Source organism: Morchella sextelata (assembly GCF_020137385.1).
Source record: "Morchella sextelata strain SCLS chromosome Unknown scls_24, whole genome shotgun sequence".
NCBI lineage: Eukaryota > Fungi > Ascomycota > Pezizomycetes > Pezizales > Morchellaceae > Morchella > Morchella sextelata.
The window spans coordinates 243,949-261,699 of record NW_025408639.1 but is presented as its reverse complement, the minus strand read 5'-3'; the positions used below and the strand labels follow the sequence as shown (position 1 = coordinate 261,699).

At 45.9% G+C, this 17,751-nt stretch overlaps 3 protein-coding genes across 3 annotated transcripts; 1 reads left to right on the top strand and 2 right to left on the bottom strand.

Moving 5' to 3' along the window:
- Positions 1 to 6,029: 6,029 nt before the first annotated feature.
- H6S33_007637 (uncharacterized protein) lies at positions 6,030 to 6,182 on the bottom strand (the record flags this gene model as incomplete). The annotated part of the gene is made up of 1 exon (XM_044839303.1): positions 6,030 to 6,182. The coding sequence occupies one exon, from the start codon at positions 6,180 to 6,182 to the stop codon at positions 6,030 to 6,032; it is 153 nt and encodes a 50-aa protein (XP_044688510.1).
- A 1,606-nt stretch (positions 6,183 to 7,788) lies between these two features.
- Positions 7,789 to 10,348, bottom strand: H6S33_007636 (uncharacterized protein; the record flags this gene model as incomplete). The annotated part of the gene is made up of 15 exons (XM_044839301.1): positions 7,789 to 7,859; positions 7,972 to 8,069; positions 8,164 to 8,196; positions 8,323 to 8,372; positions 8,427 to 8,470; positions 8,520 to 8,563; positions 8,859 to 8,890; positions 8,951 to 8,976; positions 9,082 to 9,154; positions 9,208 to 9,263; positions 9,334 to 9,528; positions 9,588 to 9,660; positions 9,882 to 9,962; positions 10,141 to 10,177; positions 10,338 to 10,348. 15 exons carry the CDS (start codon positions 10,346 to 10,348, stop codon positions 7,789 to 7,791), a joined length of 924 nt encoding a protein of 307 aa, XP_044688509.1.
- A 670-nt stretch (positions 10,349 to 11,018) lies between these two features.
- H6S33_007635 (uncharacterized protein) lies at positions 11,019 to 14,411 on the top strand (the record flags this gene model as incomplete). The annotated part of the gene is made up of 4 exons (XM_044839300.1): positions 11,019 to 11,146; positions 11,246 to 12,938; positions 13,098 to 13,584; positions 13,774 to 14,411. The coding sequence occupies 4 exons, from the start codon at positions 11,019 to 11,021 to the stop codon at positions 14,409 to 14,411; spliced, it is 2,946 nt and encodes a 981-aa protein (XP_044688508.1).
- Positions 14,412 to 17,751: the final 3,340 nt, after the last annotated feature.

Sequence of the window (17,751 nt, the reverse complement as noted above, 5' to 3'; positions counted from 1 at the left end):
ATAGTAATACATACATATCATAGGTTATGATGCTTGCGTGGACACCTCTCGGTGGCCACTTCACAATATCTTGGTTGCATAATCCCGCTGTGCGCTGCTACCTCTTGCAGTAGACCGGTCGTTGTCCACAGGTGTCCTCAATTCTAAAAAGTGATCGAAATATCATTTCACTCGGAGACAATTTGCCACCGAACCAACCATCTCCTAAAGCCACTCTATGTCCGCCCCGTATTCATTAGTATGAAATCATTTTTTACCTAGCTAGTTTCACCTGACTTGGTAAGGCGAAATCCTGGAAATCATAACCCACCCCTCCGCCCTACCCGACGCTTACGCAGGGAAGGAAAAATTAAGTATGGCGGTACACACCCTGCATACAAAAATCAACTATGTATCATTCCACCTGGTACGAAACCTCAACCAAAGCAAGGGACCTGGTACCCCAACAAGCCCAAGACACGTTCATTAGCTTCGAGTGAGGGCTCATGACCCGGGAAAATCCGGTAATACAAACACCGCCATCCAATAGATCGGCAGTGTACTTTGCCAGGTATTGAATTCCTTACTTAAGCAGTACAGTCAACTTTAAATAAGAACAAACGTTTTGGTAGGGGTAGTATTTATTTCGGAGTTTCTCGAGTTGTATCCGTCCCTGCTCTACCTTCACCCTGCCTCGGAACTTTGGGTCAATTCCAGCTGAAGTCTGTACGTAGACCTATCCTACACGAGCAACTATCTCAAGCGATCCAATCGGGATCGACTTTGTAAAATTTGAAACCGGACACTGTTGCATGACCGGTGGAAATACATGAGTTGTTGATTGATATGATCGGTTGAAGTTGAGGAAATGATTTTATGAAAGAGCACAAGGAAAGAAAAAAAAATTGGCGAAGTAACCTCGCAAGTGGCGAATAGATATGTGGCTCATGCGCTGATCATCGGATTTAAACTTTATTGGGTTAATGACCTTTGCCACAACGCTTATCAGAGAGTGTCATGTGATTGACTCTTGGACAGTTCATCCAAACCATGGTTTTGTTCTGCAGATGAAGACATACATATTAGGCCCACGACGGCGTGGTGATAGCCATGAAATCTAACTCTCTACAGACTCTGGACTCACCAGAATAAGTACTCTAAAGAAGAAGTCACAAACGGTGACTTCACAGAGAAACAGGTCTACGGAGTGAGGGTTAGGTTTACTAGCCAGTAAAACACTTCGAATCAGGACAGCTGTGTTGTGGCGGTTCGCTTCCGAGGGCCAATGGTAGAGCAAATAGAACTGTGGCGGTGACAATGGACCCTGAATGCTGTCACGTGGAGATAGGGTAATAACTAATAGCGTCTGGTTGTTAGCATCCGGTATAGCCGGATTCGATACTCCCGATTATATAGGAGCATAGATAATACTTGCCTTTCGGATTGTTACCAGCGAACCCCGAGTATACTGAGAGAACATACCCGAGTATGTAGAGGCTTCTTTGCAATTGATTACCTACATGAGGTTGTGACGCGCCAAGGGACTAATCGAACATGCCAGAATCAATTTGATCTCAGCATTCATATGGGTTGGCCTAGTATAGAACCTTCTCGGCAACCACATCTCTAAAAGAACCTGCAACCGTAGGAACGGTAGCGAATTTAAGGTTCTCACTAGACCAGACTTAGAGAGGCTAGAATATACACGGCCCCTGCGAATATGACCAGCCAGCCGCTAGTTCCATCAGCGATGTCCATCCCCTCTTTTCTTTCATCTGCCATCCCACCACCAAACTTGGTATTCAGTCATTCTTCATAAACACCCTCGGCCATCCCCCCTTGTGCAGCGCTGGTGCAGCGAGAGGTAGAATTATTGTGAAAACAGAGGTCTAAAAACAGGGTTTAAGTGGCTGACTCGGCCAATAGGACTCTTCCCATACTTCAACAATAATCTTACCACACGCTGTAGAGATGGGAAAACTGACTTGCATAATATCGCAGTTTAACATTTCGAACGAAATGAGAAGAAGCCATCCACACTTAATTTCGGAATGTCGAGGCTCGAAGGCCAACAAAAGAATCGGTTTAAAGTCTCGAGAGCAAACTTACCAAATAACTAATAACAATAGGCAGGGCTCGTAGTCGGCATGCATGGATTTTACAGAGTTCCAAGTTTACCGATCTACGATATTCGCTAATCTACATATGTACCTTTAAAATGACAACCTGTTATAAGTCCAGAACGTCAGAAGACCATTACAAGACTAGAAAAGCAGAATATTTATAGTCCACCCTTCCGACCCTATCTTTTTGATTCTTTCAATACGTCTTGTTGACTCTGCGAACCTGAGCTTAATTAACACAACACGCGCTCGGCTCGGGAAGACAAGCCCGTAACTCGTGACAAAGGTGAGGCCAAGAGGCCTGAAGGCTTTATAATTTAAGTAAGGCTTCCGATCCCTATATCCCGTCGACATTGAAAGAGGCTTTGTGAGAGAGGATGAGACAGCCTAATTGAAGCGATTCCACCAACACACCGGGGGTTCACTAAGAAGCTGCACACGGGAAGTACACTAAGAATACGGTTGCAGCAGTTTGATCACCTGCAGGTCGCATGAGGCACCCGCTTTTTTTTTTTTTTTTTTATTCATACATGAGATACCCGCAGTTAATAAGAAGCCTCTCAAATCGTGTGAATGTCTCGACAAGCCTTGCCTCCATCACTATCTGGAATCCCGTGAGCCTTACAATTGTTCCATAGTGCTAAGAGAATTACATGTGTAGTATAGATAAGGAGGTATAACTGAACAAGAACAAGGCCTTTTATTTTCGATTTAGGATTGATCCTTTCACACTATATGCATAGCTTGAATTAACAGTATGTTATGGGATTAAAAGGTTAACTTCCTAATCAAGCCAATCGAGCTAATAACATTGAGAACAACCCGACATCGAATTGATTTATTCAGAAACTATACTTTCCCGGGAGCAGACGGATGAGCGGGACGTAAGCCACAAACCCCACAAACACCCTCTTCTCCATCACAACATGTGTCCCCTCACCCTCAAGTCTCAAAGGTTACTAAGCCTTGTGCCCTGAAGTTTACTTCAGGGTTAAGTGGGCATAGTCGCTCAGCATTTGCTTAGTTATCCTTGAGTCATCATCGTGCTGAGCAGCTCAAGCTTGAATGTAGAGACTTGACCGTCAAGCAGTTATCCGTTCCCAATTCGGGAAGTTTCTAGACAACTTCACATGAAGAATATGACCTAACAAAGCATATATATATATATCCCTGTATCAAATAAAGAATTCTGCTGTCTTGACTTTTTTAATTTCGTCGGTTGCCTTTCGAAATTAAGGAAAGGAAGGCGTTAATTTACTTTGCAGGAGTTACGGCGAAGCTGAAGTTAAACTAGGCTACAAGTGCGAGAAGGGAGCTTGTAGAGTAGGAGTACCTATGAGCCGTGAGCTTCAGGGCGTTGCTAAGCGCAGCGCAGCTCCAGTTATAATAAGGCATCTCAGGCTTAATAATCAAGAGTCCTTGTAGGTTATGGCATGTGACCTTCTACCTCAAGCTTGTGTCCGGAACGTTGTCGACCTGCTTTGGCTCTGCCGGGATATACTTTTAGACACAATTTTTTTTGAATACATATCTTTTATATGAAAAGCTAGAGAAGGATCCGCTTCTTGTCTCGACACATATATAATAGAACAGACAGGCGTCTATTCTCATGTACGCGACTTCATTGGCGCTTATCCTATATGAGCCGGAACAACTCCAAGTTATAAAGCGACTCCTTTTTAAACCTTTATCTGATTATCCCTCTGGGAATACCTTAAGTCCCCCAAACCCTACTTTGGGGCAGTTGTTCCAGAAACCCCGGTATCATAGAAACGCTGGGTCCAGGGGAACGAATTTCAAGAGAATTACGACAACATGATCTGCTAAGTTTGATTCAGCTAGGGGTTTGGCCCTCTAAAATCGCATTGACTCTTTGCAGCCGCCTACAGGTAGCAAGCTAACTGTTTCCGTAATTTTAACTATGCCAAGCTCTGCATGGTGTTTATCCTTCCTCATTGATTGATTGACAATTCCTGAGTTTATCCTTTCTAACTAATATTTCAATTTTCAAAATCATTGACATCAATGATTAAGTGAAGATAGTTAGAGAAAAGCAGCTGTTACCTTGCTTTAGTCCAGTGGTGGTTGTAGGTGTAGTTAACCAAGAGCAAACGCCTCAACCCGTATTGGGTTAGGGTTAGCAGTCGAGTGATAATTTATGATTAATTATTCCTATTCTTTCCAAAATTGAGTTTTGTTGACCCCGCATATCAGTCTGAAGATTGAATTGGCGTATAAGAAGACTGTAGTAGGAAAGCTAAGTAGCTCTAACAGAAACGTTTATCAACTTGTCTCTAATCAGGTATGCCCATGCACGCACTGGGCAAAGGCACATATGCACCCCTCGCTAGTGTTTGCTCACGATATTTCACGTATTATAATGCTAATTATTCCCTGTGTGGTCTAATCTGCATGAGAAGTTGTCTTTGCGATGGCCAGAAATGATTTGTATTGAGATCAGGTTGACAGCTATAGAGGTTGACAATATTACGCGAGAATCGGTCAACGGATACAAGGCTTATATGAAAGGGTAAAGTAAGACTTATATACAAGTATCTATATAAATAATCTCTCTGAATCGGTGTTTGATCTCCCACATTAAGTGTTACAAATATCTATTAGTTGAAGGACACACATATAGATAATAGTCACTCGTTAATAGTTTTATATAAAGAGCAATAGATACGTATATACGATATTCAATGGTTGTTGACTTACTAATTGGACTGACCGAAGTTCAAAAACATTGACATAATAACAACAATAACTCTGGCCAATTAATGAAGTAATCAATCAATCAAACAATAACTCGGGTCGGTCATGGTAAATCACTCGCTGTCACCCCCCCGACATGTTTGATTGATTGATTGATTACTTCATTAATTACACACCCCACATATGAACATGTATTACATATACTGATTGGTTGGTTGATTAATTGATTCATTATGTGCCTGTACATATATGTGGCCGAGGAACGATTCCGAGTGTAGCATTATATTGGTACGTGAGCACATGTGCGGCGGGGAATTCAGGTTTAGTGTAAGAGATCAAAAGTTGGGGTTTTGTAGATGTATATTTATAAGGCATCTGATAAGGGGGAAATATACGTAGTAAACAAAAAGGATTAGGTTAAGTTTAAAATTCGAACCCGAAATTTGTGTCTTTTATATATATATCACTCATTCTAATAAGTGCAACTGATTGTAGATCACACATAAAAGAATCATCTGTTTCACAAGAGCTGTCAAAGTGATTAGATAGCAGAAATATGTTTCTTACTATACTACATAGTGACTAAGTAGTTCCAGATTGAGACAAGAGGTGGATGGTGCGATTGGCTCGGAAACTTTGGAAAGTGCTCGCTCAGAAATTTAATGCCTTAAGGGTCGGTGCTGCGCTGAAGCTTACCTGGCAACTCTAGTATAAATCATCAACCCGTATACGCGTAGTTTGTGTCCAAACCCTCCAAACTCCATATCTAAATAGAATAGTCAGGTATCTCTGTCACCACGAAAGGTTTCTATTGGCTGGTTAGTTACCTCCCATCTCTAGAGTATAGTCCGGTGGGCTACAGCTAGCTGTCGATAGACAAAGAATTGGGTGCATTAAGGGAGACGACATGCATGTCTTCATGCATGTTTTCCTAAGTCATCAAACCACGAGTTCTGTCATGATATATAATAGCCCCTCTGACCAACGTTATATTATAACCTTTATACTTTCCATCAATGGTTCTTCTTGAGCTCTTCCGAAACTAACACTTCACGCGAGCAAGGAGGGGCCCAGCATGCCGCGCAGCGGCAGGCGGCCCCGACTGCGTGCGAGGAATCGATCTTTATTTCGAACCATAGTATAGAGCTGTATGTTCAATTCGAAACACTAAATAGAGCTGTGAGTTTGCTAGATCTTTACAGCCTTTTCTTTTCATGTCGGCGGTTCCTCGAACTGATGTTTAATTTTATATGCGGCCGGAGGCCGCTCCTCACTAGTATTATATGTAGCCAAGCCGAATCTCCCCGTCATCATCCCAATAGCCATCAACTCAACCACCTCAACCACCTCCATCATCCCAATCATTTTTTATCAAAGTCACCTACATCACAGCCATCATAATCATAATTCCCCTTCATCCTAAACATGCACCCTCGACTATTTTTGATACACAGTCTTCAGTCTCACAGCACTAATACAACTACATCCGATTTGGCCGTTTAATCTTTGCTAGATTGACGACAAGCAAGTACAGAACGCTATATATTAGTTAACCTTAATAGACCAGGGTACCTGTTAAGGTGCTAAAACGATGCCTACTAATCAAAAATCGCCTGTAAATCTCCAGGTCGAGTGTATGTACACTATCTATACCTTGAGTTTGGATAAGGATTTACTGACAATGAGAACTACATGCAGCTAGTTATGTGTCGTTAATAAAACGATAGAGAATTATCTACCTTGAACAGCATCTCAATACCTACACTCGGCTTAGTACCACGCTGTGGGTTATATCACCACTATGATTCTATGAATATTAATGCGAATATTCGGGTTGGTCAGAGTTATTTCTACACGTACGGACTAGGCTGCGAAGTTACGTGCGTTGAAACCAGGGCTGCGGGCTGCAGGGCCTCCGGGAAGGGATGAATATTATTCGTTGCGAGCATAACAACAACGGATCACAGCACAAAGTGTGCGTAGGAACTTACTCTGAGTAATAAATAATGCGTAGCAATGAGTTCGATTCATCAAAATAGTTAAACACGCCGTGCCCTGTTACTCATGCTGGCAAAACAATTAGGAAGAGCAATCATTTGAATTTTGTAAGTCCTCCTGAGACCAAGAATAAGTCCCCATTCTGTACGGAGAACTTAGAAGCTACCTGCCAATCAAAGGAACAGTATCATCAACAAAAATTGAGGCAGCTGGTTCGATACAAGCCAAAGAAAGAGATATCAAGCAGCGACTAGTTTTATGCATCTCTTATCTCTTATCGCGTCCACCACTAATAATTCCTAGTATCCTAGATTAACTAATTGACTTGCAAGGCTCATTAGACATTTTGGTAGGACTTTGTCCAGTCCAACCACTCGATTCAGATTGCAAATCCAACTCCTGGTGGACCGGTGTCGAACAATAAGTTCCAGTGAATCCTCTCCATCACAATCATATCGTATCTTTTCCGCGCGCTTCGAAGTTCTAGATTTGGCTATGACTTCTGCCAAGCCAAGAAATACCTCTCAGCAGGTCCAAACTGAAATAAACAACCCTAACCCACCAAACCAAACCCAAACCAAGTGCGGTAGGACCCGAGCGAAAAATACCGAAAAGGGAAACAACGCTTGCCAGCGCAACACCTTTAAACGCATCGCCAACCAGATGCCTCCCCTTACATGATAGCAGAGTTTCTGCCTACTGGGACAAGCTGCGTCGGGAGGAGTTTCTTGCCGGGCCCTCTTCTTGGTGCGCGGATTTAGGGATTATCAACGCGATCGCCAAAGAGGCAAAGGTAGCAACTTAGTCGGGGAAGAGAAGGAAAGGCGGGCAAGGTGGGAAATTTCCAGAGTAAAGGCCCGGGTTACGGGAAACAGCGGGACAGGTCCCCTTCGAATCGAATGAGACTAAGTAAGAGCCGCAGAGCCGCAGGAAACATTCCGGTCTATCCATAGTGATCAGAATCGGAGGGTGGTTACGGTATCGCCTTGAACTTCTCCGGAGGTGCGCGCTCGATGTGTTCGCTATTCGCCGAAGATAAACCTTCTACTCGTAGAGAACACCCACCCTTCTCCCACTGGTAGAAATACATGTGGCCGATCTGAAATCCTTCGCGTGTGTAATGGCTGTTTTTGTGGGGTTAAGCTTGCTTGCTTACTTGTGGGGTTCCATCCATCGAGCGCTGTGTGCAGTGCAGGAGAGATGTCGATATGTCTCTTGGCATCCGTCTTTTCTGTACTCAATCGCTCTGGTTTCCTGTCATATTCGGTCATGGGAGAAATAAGTATGTAAGTCAGTAAGGTAAGTGAGTATGTGGGAAAATAGGGATCTCTGCCCGAGTTGAACGCACAATAGATGGATACATAGGTAGATACGACACCTTCTATATGTACACCTCCTGCGAAAAAGAAGACAAACGGAGCAACACAGTGTTTGAATGGGGAGTAAAGCTCGGGGCAGCTTCATGCATGGCTACAACCCCAATCAAGAGAGTCGTCCCGAGCTGCACCCGTCCAGGGCCGTCCTGAGTGGGGGGTTTTTCCACAGAGCATGTATGTACTAGGATCTGGGTTAAATAAATGCTTTCTGGAGATGACACGGAAGAACTTGGACCTTCTCTTTTTCCATTTGCGCCACAGGCACATATGTAGAGAGACCTAAGACTTCGGTACAATTATATAATCCGTTAGAGTTGATACGGCTTACTCAGGTTTCGAATTGCTTCAGCATCAGTAAAAATCGCGATCGCCCTCCGCCACGATAACATATGGAATAAGTTTCGCAAAACCCGGGCGGTAAAAAAGCATAAAAAAAGGAAAACTTGATTGAGGAAAACAATTTGCAAAGACAGCAAAACATTTCTCTACGGATGATCGGGCCATTGATTCTGCCAGTTGGCGTATCAATTAGGCTTAGCGTGTTTACCAACGCATGTACTCGCACATTGCAGTATGCCAGTGGAAAGATAGCAAAAAGGAAACATGGTACGGAGCGGCACCTCCAATTGTTTCTGAGCTTCACTTTTTTTTTTGCAATTGCACTTACCAATTGCGATTATGTCCAAGATAGATCTGTACCTACGCATAATGAATCATGAAGGGAAAGTAGTATCAAGTCAATTGAAAGGTGCAAGTTACAAGTGCTCTTCTTCTCTTCTCTCCAACTGTCCCCGGGACTCGGGTTGACGTGAAGAGTAACCAGAGCCGCATTTAAAACGGCGTGTCAGAGCCTCGTGTTTCGTGATGACTGCCATCACCTCCAGGGTTACTCAACTGATGATGAGATGGTTGCTCGCCGGGCAGCCACGAAGGATGGCCAACGAAGACCGTTAGAAAGGGTCTCTGGTGTCATATTACCACCTCATATCAAGCGAAACTGGAGGCAGGAGACGCACATGCTGCTGATGATGATGATGGTCATAAGGATGGGCCGGGAACAGCCCCAGTATCACTGAGCGCGGCAGCCCAGGGGAAGATGTTTGATAGGAAGGGCGGTGAAGAGATGGAAACACTGAACCAACCACGATCACGATTTGGTGTGGCTAGGGCACTGACAACAAAACATACAGGGATTAGCGTAATGGGGGTGGGATACGAGTGGTGGTTGATCCATCTAGACTCCAGCCGGACGGAGCCTTTTGCAATATTTCCTGGGTCCACGAAGTCTTGCTCCCCACACCTCCCGAGGCCGAACATCATCCAATTGAGACCAATTCCTGAGGATCCTTTCTTTAGCCTTTCTATCATTCTCCGGTACCATTTGCTCGTTCATTACCCACATGCTTTTTTGTCCGCCGTCCTCTTTCTTTCTTACTGCCTTCGTCTTTCCTTACGGGTCCTACCAAGTACTACGAATTTAACCAACCAACTACCTTGACTCCCGTTGTCGCTTGCCCCTGCTTGGTACCGTTTACTGCAGGCGCAAATCGCTTCCTTGACCACCCTCTTCAACGATAGGCTGTTTCCCCGTTGTCACTCGCAGGAGCGTGTCTACGTGTTCTCGCTTGCTGGGGGGGTTGGAAAGGCTGCCAGCTGTAGACGTCCACGCTACGGACCTGCACTCCAGTACTTTTGTAGCCTCTTGCACAAATCCGAATCGAGAATTGAACCTCAATCCCGGCACATCTTTTCCTGTTTGCTTTTTCTGTTGCTGGAACGCACATCGAGAAAAGCACTTTAGTGCCCTTGTTACATACATACATCTCGGAGGTAGAGCTTCCCAGGAAGAACGCCCACTGTCTTCCACCTCCGGATAGAGAAGGGGATAGGGATAGGGATAGGGATAGGGATAGGGAGAATAGGGAGGGAAGAAAGAAAGAGGTACATACAGAAGAAGAAGAGAGGAGTTGAAATCTGAGTCTGAATCTGAATGAGAAAATCAAACTTAACCTCATTCACTCGAATCAACTCTCGCGACCTTTATCACGTTCGTTCCCGTTCGTTCGTTCGTTCGTTCACTTACTCCCCCTTAAAAAAACGAGTAAAAAAACAATAATTTGTTTTCATTCAACTCCCATTCACTCACTCGGCAATCATTCAAGACCGCAGTGTGGTGTCTGACGTCGTCGTTCCTTCTTCTTCGAATACTGTCTTTCTATTGCTCCCGTTCGAGCGAACCACGTCAATCGGTCAGATCAGCCTACCTTCTCTATCTCAGTAGACCGTCAGTCTCCAAGAAGAAGGAAGATTCGAACGCACACTCACTATTACTGGTGCTACTCTACCAGCCTGCCTACCACACACTCACACACACACTTATTGCAATCTTTACCCTTCCTGGGAATATATATCCTCGTGGACGTTTCGTCTCCCTTCTCTCCGACAAAAAAGAGGAGTCAATCTCTCCCCCGCTATTCCCTGAACCGAGATAACTGTGTTTCTCGGTCCCTTCATAATCACAAGCCATCACCCACACCAACACTTGTCAATCTATTATTATCCATTACCCATCCCCGTAATCCACTACTACTAGTACTAGTATTACTACCATCGATCTCCTCTTTCTTTCTCTTCCCTCTTCCTCTTCCCTCTTCATATCCCCCTCTACCGGGTTCTATCTTGCTTGATTTTTTGTAACCCTTTCCCATTTTATTATTTTCTCCTTCACGTCCTTCTTCTTACACATCACCTATACACATCACACTACCGCCTCCTCTCTCAACGGGAAACCGCCCCCTCCCTCTCACCCCCCACACCCCCGCCCACCATGTTCGATCAGCTATTTTCGCGGTCGAGGGCTGCCGACACTGGCGTTGTTCATAGTGATGGTTCCGCCGATATGCCCATAAGCAACTGCATTTCTGGCGAGTTGGGCGGCGTAGGAATGTCCATTGGGTATAGCACATATTCTTCCCTCCCACCCCCCTCGAGTGCCCCCACAATCATAACAATCGTGACGGCTAAAACGATTCATGAGGATTGCGCGAGCGACAGTTTGATCTCCGTCGTTCCCACTACATCAGAACCCGACGACACCCCCGCTCCAGCGAGTACAGGGAGATTCTCGGCGAGTAGCTTCCTAGCTGCTATTTTCGGCATCGGTATTGCACTGAGTTTCTGGACACCAAAGAATCTGTGGGTTTTCATTGGTGGATTCGGTCTCCGCAGGGAGAAGAGGAAACAGAGGGATCGCAATAAGAGGGCAATTGGTGCAGCAGCAGCACGTGAGGCGGTTACAGCCAATGGGGAGCAGTTGAGAGAGGGCCAGAGGGACAAGGGCAAGGCACGAGCAATTGAAGTCGTGGAGGATGATGTGGGCGAGAGTTCGAAGTCTTCCAAAACAGAGCGAACACCACTCCTTCTTGAGGCTTCATTTGAAACTACAACGCCAAGAACACCAACAAGTTCCACCAAAGCCGGCTCACGTGACTCCGGCATCGACCTAACCAATGCCGAGGAAAGCCGAGCAACACGCTCGGTAGAACAACAAATCCCAATACAGAATCCCGACCCGATATTACCAAAATCAACGGAGCCAGAGATCATGGAAGACGAGATGCTTGAGACCATTGATGAGGCTGAGGAGGCCGAGCCATTATCACCAATAGCGGAGTATCCGCCGACATGGACATTTGATAGTCACAAACCGTCCCCAACTCCCAGCGTACGAGCTGAGTCACCAGCTCTGCAGGTCGAGACAGGGTCGATGGTGATCGTTCCCCCAGCAGTCGTGGACTCGGATGCTTGCCCATACGACCAGCGAACGCTTTCGGTGGAGACTCTCTCTAGATCTGTTGTTGCTGACCTCCCGGTCACCGGCGGAGAAGGATACAGAGAATCCCGATCGCTCACTCCTGTCGAGAAGGGAAGATCAGCTGCCTCATCTATCAGGGCCCCATCACTAAGCCGCGAAGTCTCTGTCGAGCCGGCACCAAAGGTCGACGTTGTGGAGGTGGTTCCGGTCAAGGCTGCCGAGGAGGAAGTAGTGAAGGCGGGGCCTTCAGTTCCTGAGGTTGCAATGGAGGCTCCTAAGGTCGAGGAGATCATTGAAGTCCCCAAGTCTGAGGAGTTTGAAGCCCCTAAGCCTGTGGAGGTTGAAACCCCCAAATCCGAAGTCCCCCAAGTCGAAGAACCCGTGATCACCAAGGTTGAAGACTTTGTCGCCCCAAAGGCCAAAGAGGTAGAAGTCACAGTACCAGAGGTCGAAGAGGTTAGAGCAGCAGTCGTTGAGGATGTTGTAGTCCCCAAGATTGAAGAGGTTGAAGTTCCTAAGACTAAGGAGATTGAGACTCATTTTGAAACCCCCAAACTTGTCGAGATCTCTAACCCCTTCGAGGTTGAAGCTCCCAAGCTCAAGGAAACCGAGGCCCTCAAGGTGGAATCCCCTATCGTTGAAGCTCCTATTGTTGTGGCCCCCAAAGTCGAAGCTCCCAAAGTCGAAGCTCCCAAAGTCGAAGCTCCCAAAGTCGAAGCTCCCAAAGTCGAAGCTCCCAAAGTCGAAGCTCCCAAAGCCGAGGAGCCCAAGGCCGAAGCCCCCATCGAACCTCCGGTCAAGGCTCCCGTCGAAGCTCCCGTCGAAGCCCCGATCCAATCGCCTCAGGTGGAGACTCCCAAGGTGCAAGAAGTTATCGAGGAGCCCAAAGAAGAGCTCAAAAAGGCCGAAGGGTCGGAGACACAGTCCACTTCGGTAGCCATCCCCAATTCACCCCCTGAGATTGGTGTTATCCCCCCTACCCCCGCTCCCGAACGCAGTGCGTTTGCGGAAGAGGTTAAGGCGCTCCTTCGCGCAAGAAAATCCGAGGCAGAAGAGATGGAAGAAGAGCTTGAAGCTGACATTAAGGTCAAGGCACCTACCTACCGCAAGTCCTTTAGCAGTTCATCAGAAGCACTCCCCAAGCTCGCCGAGGTTCCTGAGCCCGCCAGCGCCAAGCTCGAGGTTGAACCCAAGGGCAAGGACAAGGCCGATGATGATATTTCATTCATCGAGCACCCAACAACCGCCTCCCCAGATCAGATCTCCCTCAACAGCGAAGGGAAGGACGAAAAGGAAGAGTCACAGCCCGAGGTTACCAGCGCCGAGGACACCCGCCGTTCAAGGTCAGGTAAACCCCCTAGCGTTGCTGGAGACGACAAATCGACTAGGTCCGAGTCAGGCCCCAGCAGAAAGCCATCTTTCCGCCGCATGGTTGGATCCCACAGCAGGGCTCCATCAGTCGATTCAAACAAGAAGGATTCCTCTCTCAGGCGATCATTGACAAATGTGTTCCCTGGAAAGAAGATGAAGCGCGAGAACTCGACGCCAGCGTCTGCATCCTCTTCGCAGGCCAAGTTAGGTGAGCTTACGCCCCCACCTACTCCCCCGGAGCCATTGGCATCGTCCAATGATGCTGTTGCGGCAAGACCGGAATCCAGACGCTCTGAGAAAGAGAAATCTTCAATGTCCCGAGCAATGAGCTGGAGCAACACGATGAACAAGCTGTCCTCCAAAGAGAAGCGAGAACAAGCAGCTAAGCAGTCTTCAGACCTTGAGGCTGCCGCCGGAAACGACGCCGCCGCGGCCGCCCCCTCCTCCTCCGCCCTCGAGGTTCCTGCTACTACCGCTGCGGCGGAACCTACCCCCGCCGAGCCCGTCAAGCGCTCAAACGCATCCATCAAATCCCACAAAGACGGACGCCCGCCAACATCAGACGGGAAGAGCGACGACGGCCGACCAAGCAAGCTCCCCCGCCGTCCTACATGGGCCTTCGGGAAGAAGAAGTCCACACAGAACCTTGGCGAAGCCAAATCCTCTTCCGCCGCCACCAGCCAAATCAGTCTCCACGGGCCCAGCAAGAGCGAAGAGATTCCACAGGCACCCGCAGCTGAGGCCGCCGCCCCGACTGATAAGGGCAAGGGTGTAGAAAGGGTTGCCCCTGCTGCCCCTGCCGTCGTCGAGGCGCCCAAGGCTGCTGAGCCTGCTCCGGAGGTTCCTGCACCCCAGCCAAAGATCATTGAGGCACCTCCTCCACCAGCTCCTACTGAGCAGGAACAGAAGGCGATCGTTGACAGCGAGGCTGCAGCAGCCGCAGCTGCTGTCGTTGCTGAGCAGAAGCCTGCGCCAAGACCTATGCTCAAGAGCAGAGTGACGTCAATGATGGCTTGGGGACGTAAGAAGAAATAAATAACGACGGAGGACAGCAACAGAAAGTTTGGTTATTGAAATTGATTATGGATCACATCGAACCTAACGACGAGAATGTGAATTTCCTTTCACCCGGTGCGGTGGTGTACAGTATTTTGGTTTCTCTATTTCCTTTCCGTTTTATTTGGGTCTAAATCTGTTTATTTTTATTTTTTATTTTGACATATGCATGGCATGGGTGATGGTATGCGGGCAGAATCTTATTAGCATGCGGATATGATTGTTTGGATTTTTGTTTTTCAGGTGCTTTTTTCTTTTTCAGCGTTTGCATTCGCTTGGCATTTGGAGTTTTTTATTTATTATTTTTTATTCATACTATTTTTCCTTATCACGTCCTCATGGCAGAATCACTTTTCTTTACGAGGGATGCTTTGGGATTTTATTTTTAAGATACGGCGGGAGGAGCAGAGACGGATGAAAAAAGTCACGTTTTGATGCCATCATTAGGATTGTAACTTTTCATACCTTTTTTTTTTTTTTTTTTTTTTCTCTACCTGATCTATATTCACTGTCACTTTTAAGAAGGACGAAGGAAAAAAAATGAACACTACTTTTAAAAACTAATTGTTTTCATTGCATTGTTTTTCCGGATGTTACAGCGTGAACTGGCAGGGTAGGGAGGAGGGAATCATGAAACGAAATGCACTGAGCGATCGCAGAGGCACACAGAGAGAGTATCACGTGTAAGTAGTTACAGGATATCAAAATCAGGGTACCTGTGACACGAAAGGGTCCAAGAACCAGGTTGATATCAATTACAACTAGATCGCGGATCTGAATCGGCCCTTGAGATTGACGAACCAGCGACAAGCGAGGGAAAAGACAGCCGCATATTCAGGGTCCTAGGATGGTATATATGCAATGCCACGGGGCAGGGCCTCAAACGGTACCTACATTGGCGAGTAGAGTGGGCGTAAACTGCAGGTACGTCTCGTATCGATGATGCGTACATACATTTAGAGTAACTAGGCAGAGGAGATGAGGCGGCAATAAAAGACACGGGGCAGAAACAGCAGGATCTGTAACTTGACCGGTCGATCAGGCACCCGTAACATGTAGATGCGTTGACTAGCGGGGAATGTAGAGTAAGCTGGCATGGTTGGGTCCTATCAGGCTTCGAGGTGGAGGGTAGTACGTATCCGCGGGCTTGGGTTTGGGGTTCAGGTCCCAGTATGGGGTGCCTTGTGAAATGGATAATCGATATTATTAAATTGGTGTAGGAGAAATTACTCATCTTTTGATAACGTTAGTGTGGGGAAGAAGGACGAGTGATATAATGTGCTGGGTATTGAGGCTAGTGATACCTTACTCCTGTGCGTTTTGAAATACAGAAGTAAACTCGTAAGTATTGGGGAGTAATTTACCACAACTCACTGAGTATATATGCACTCAAGCCTGCGAGAGTGATATGGTGGCTCTGAGTATGATTGGCTGTTGGTTCGACCAATCGATTAGCCCAATCAGAGAAAGACTTGGCTAAGGAGATTAGTCATTTAGGGGTTGGATGATCGTGGTTACCGCGCGTCTGTGTAATTAGCTGTTAGTCAGTACTGGCAGTACGTACCTCGGATATTAGGGGGGTAGAAGCAATATTTTGCGAAATGGTTGGTAGTTATGGCTTTCATCTCGGGGGTGGAGTTCAAAAACAGTTGTGTCTTTCAGCACAGCCTTGAAGTCGGTGCAGCCTCGATCGATCTCCTAAAGTTTACACTTAATTAGCACGAGTGAATTGAGATTCGGCCATATTCAAACACGATTTGTCACTGCCTTGCAAAATATTAAGTCTCACTACTTTCTTCCCCTGCATATATGTAGAGAGAGTTCCTATTCACAGGACATAACGCGCATTCAATTAACATACAAATATTTCTTGGCTGCGGATTCGGTTCGACGTCCAGCCTTTGTGTCGTGTGAGACCCCAATAATCGGTGCGTGGGGAACTCGCTCGGAAGACAAGAGGGTATATTCAAACTGCGTTAGACTATACTGTAGAGGGTTGTGTATAGCTGAGCTGAGCCCCAGTTCAAGTGGGTTAAGACATAGCTTACCCTGTTTTAGTCGAGACCAGCAGCCTGATTATAGCAACGGTATCACTCGGAAAAGATCATAGTGCCTATATAGTCATAACACTTTTTCGTCTTTTCCCCTGACCAAAGGTAGTGTTAGTTTACTTCTCTTCTCAAATGCGAATGGGTACTCACGAAGAAAGGGGAAATAGTAATTATGGTTTTCCAGCTGAATATAGAGGACCATCAACCGAAGAAATCACATATTACTATTTTAGTTGAAATTAGATATTTCATTCCTGGATTACGATTCTTGGATCGCAGTTTCTTATTTATGAGATTTCTTAGTAAATGGAAACCTATAAGAGACAAGGTAAGGCCATAGCTAGCGTGGATTCATCTTGTATTGCGCATTTAGAGTATCCGCTTTTTTACTCTGATACTTATCTAGGGTTATGTTTCAGAATAATTTAGAGGTAAGATGAAAACTTTAGTTGGGCCTAGTCGACTTGAAAGAGTATTATTCGAACATAATTGGTATTAATTCATTGAGTCTTCGACCCGGTTTTGATATTCTTGTGTTCCCATTGAGTTCTTAAGATTTTATCCTACTATACTCCCGTGAAACTCCAATTAGCACAACGTTTTTTGTAAAAGAAAAAGAGAGGAAAAATATTCAATTCAAGAGAGATTATATTGATCTTATAGAAATGGTTTTAGGACTTTATTTTTGATGGGGTACCGATGGTGTTGTCATGAATCATGAAATCTCACTCGAACCTGCTGGCAACCGGCTCCTCGCAGGAATGCTTGAAGTCTCTGCCCAGCTTTCTGTTACTGAGAATGACATCTATCCAAGGTCATTGATCTGAGATATTTCAATTGTATCGATTTTGGTCTGTTTTTCCAACTTCGTCAGCTGACCGGAAATTAGAGGGAGGACTTTAAGAATCGGGATGAGGTGCTCGGAAGCAAAGAAAGAAGAAAAGAAATAAAAGAGAAAAAGGCTCGGTACTTGAAATATGAATACAGAGTGCACGTGTTGTCTCATGCCTCGATACATTTTACTTACTTTGCTTTGGAGATGACGGCGATCAACATATTGTAATGATGATAAAATTTAAAAGGGCGAAAGGAAGATGGGCCTTATACTTATAGTATACACAATGAGACACGTGGTTATTTGTATATGCTGGAACGTGGTTTTATTATGCTGATACTTAAATAGTTCATAGGTTCACGTGTCCTCCAGCGTGTCATTTGTCACACAGCTACTCTCGTGTGGGTTTTTTCAGAAGAAAGAGAAAGAGAAA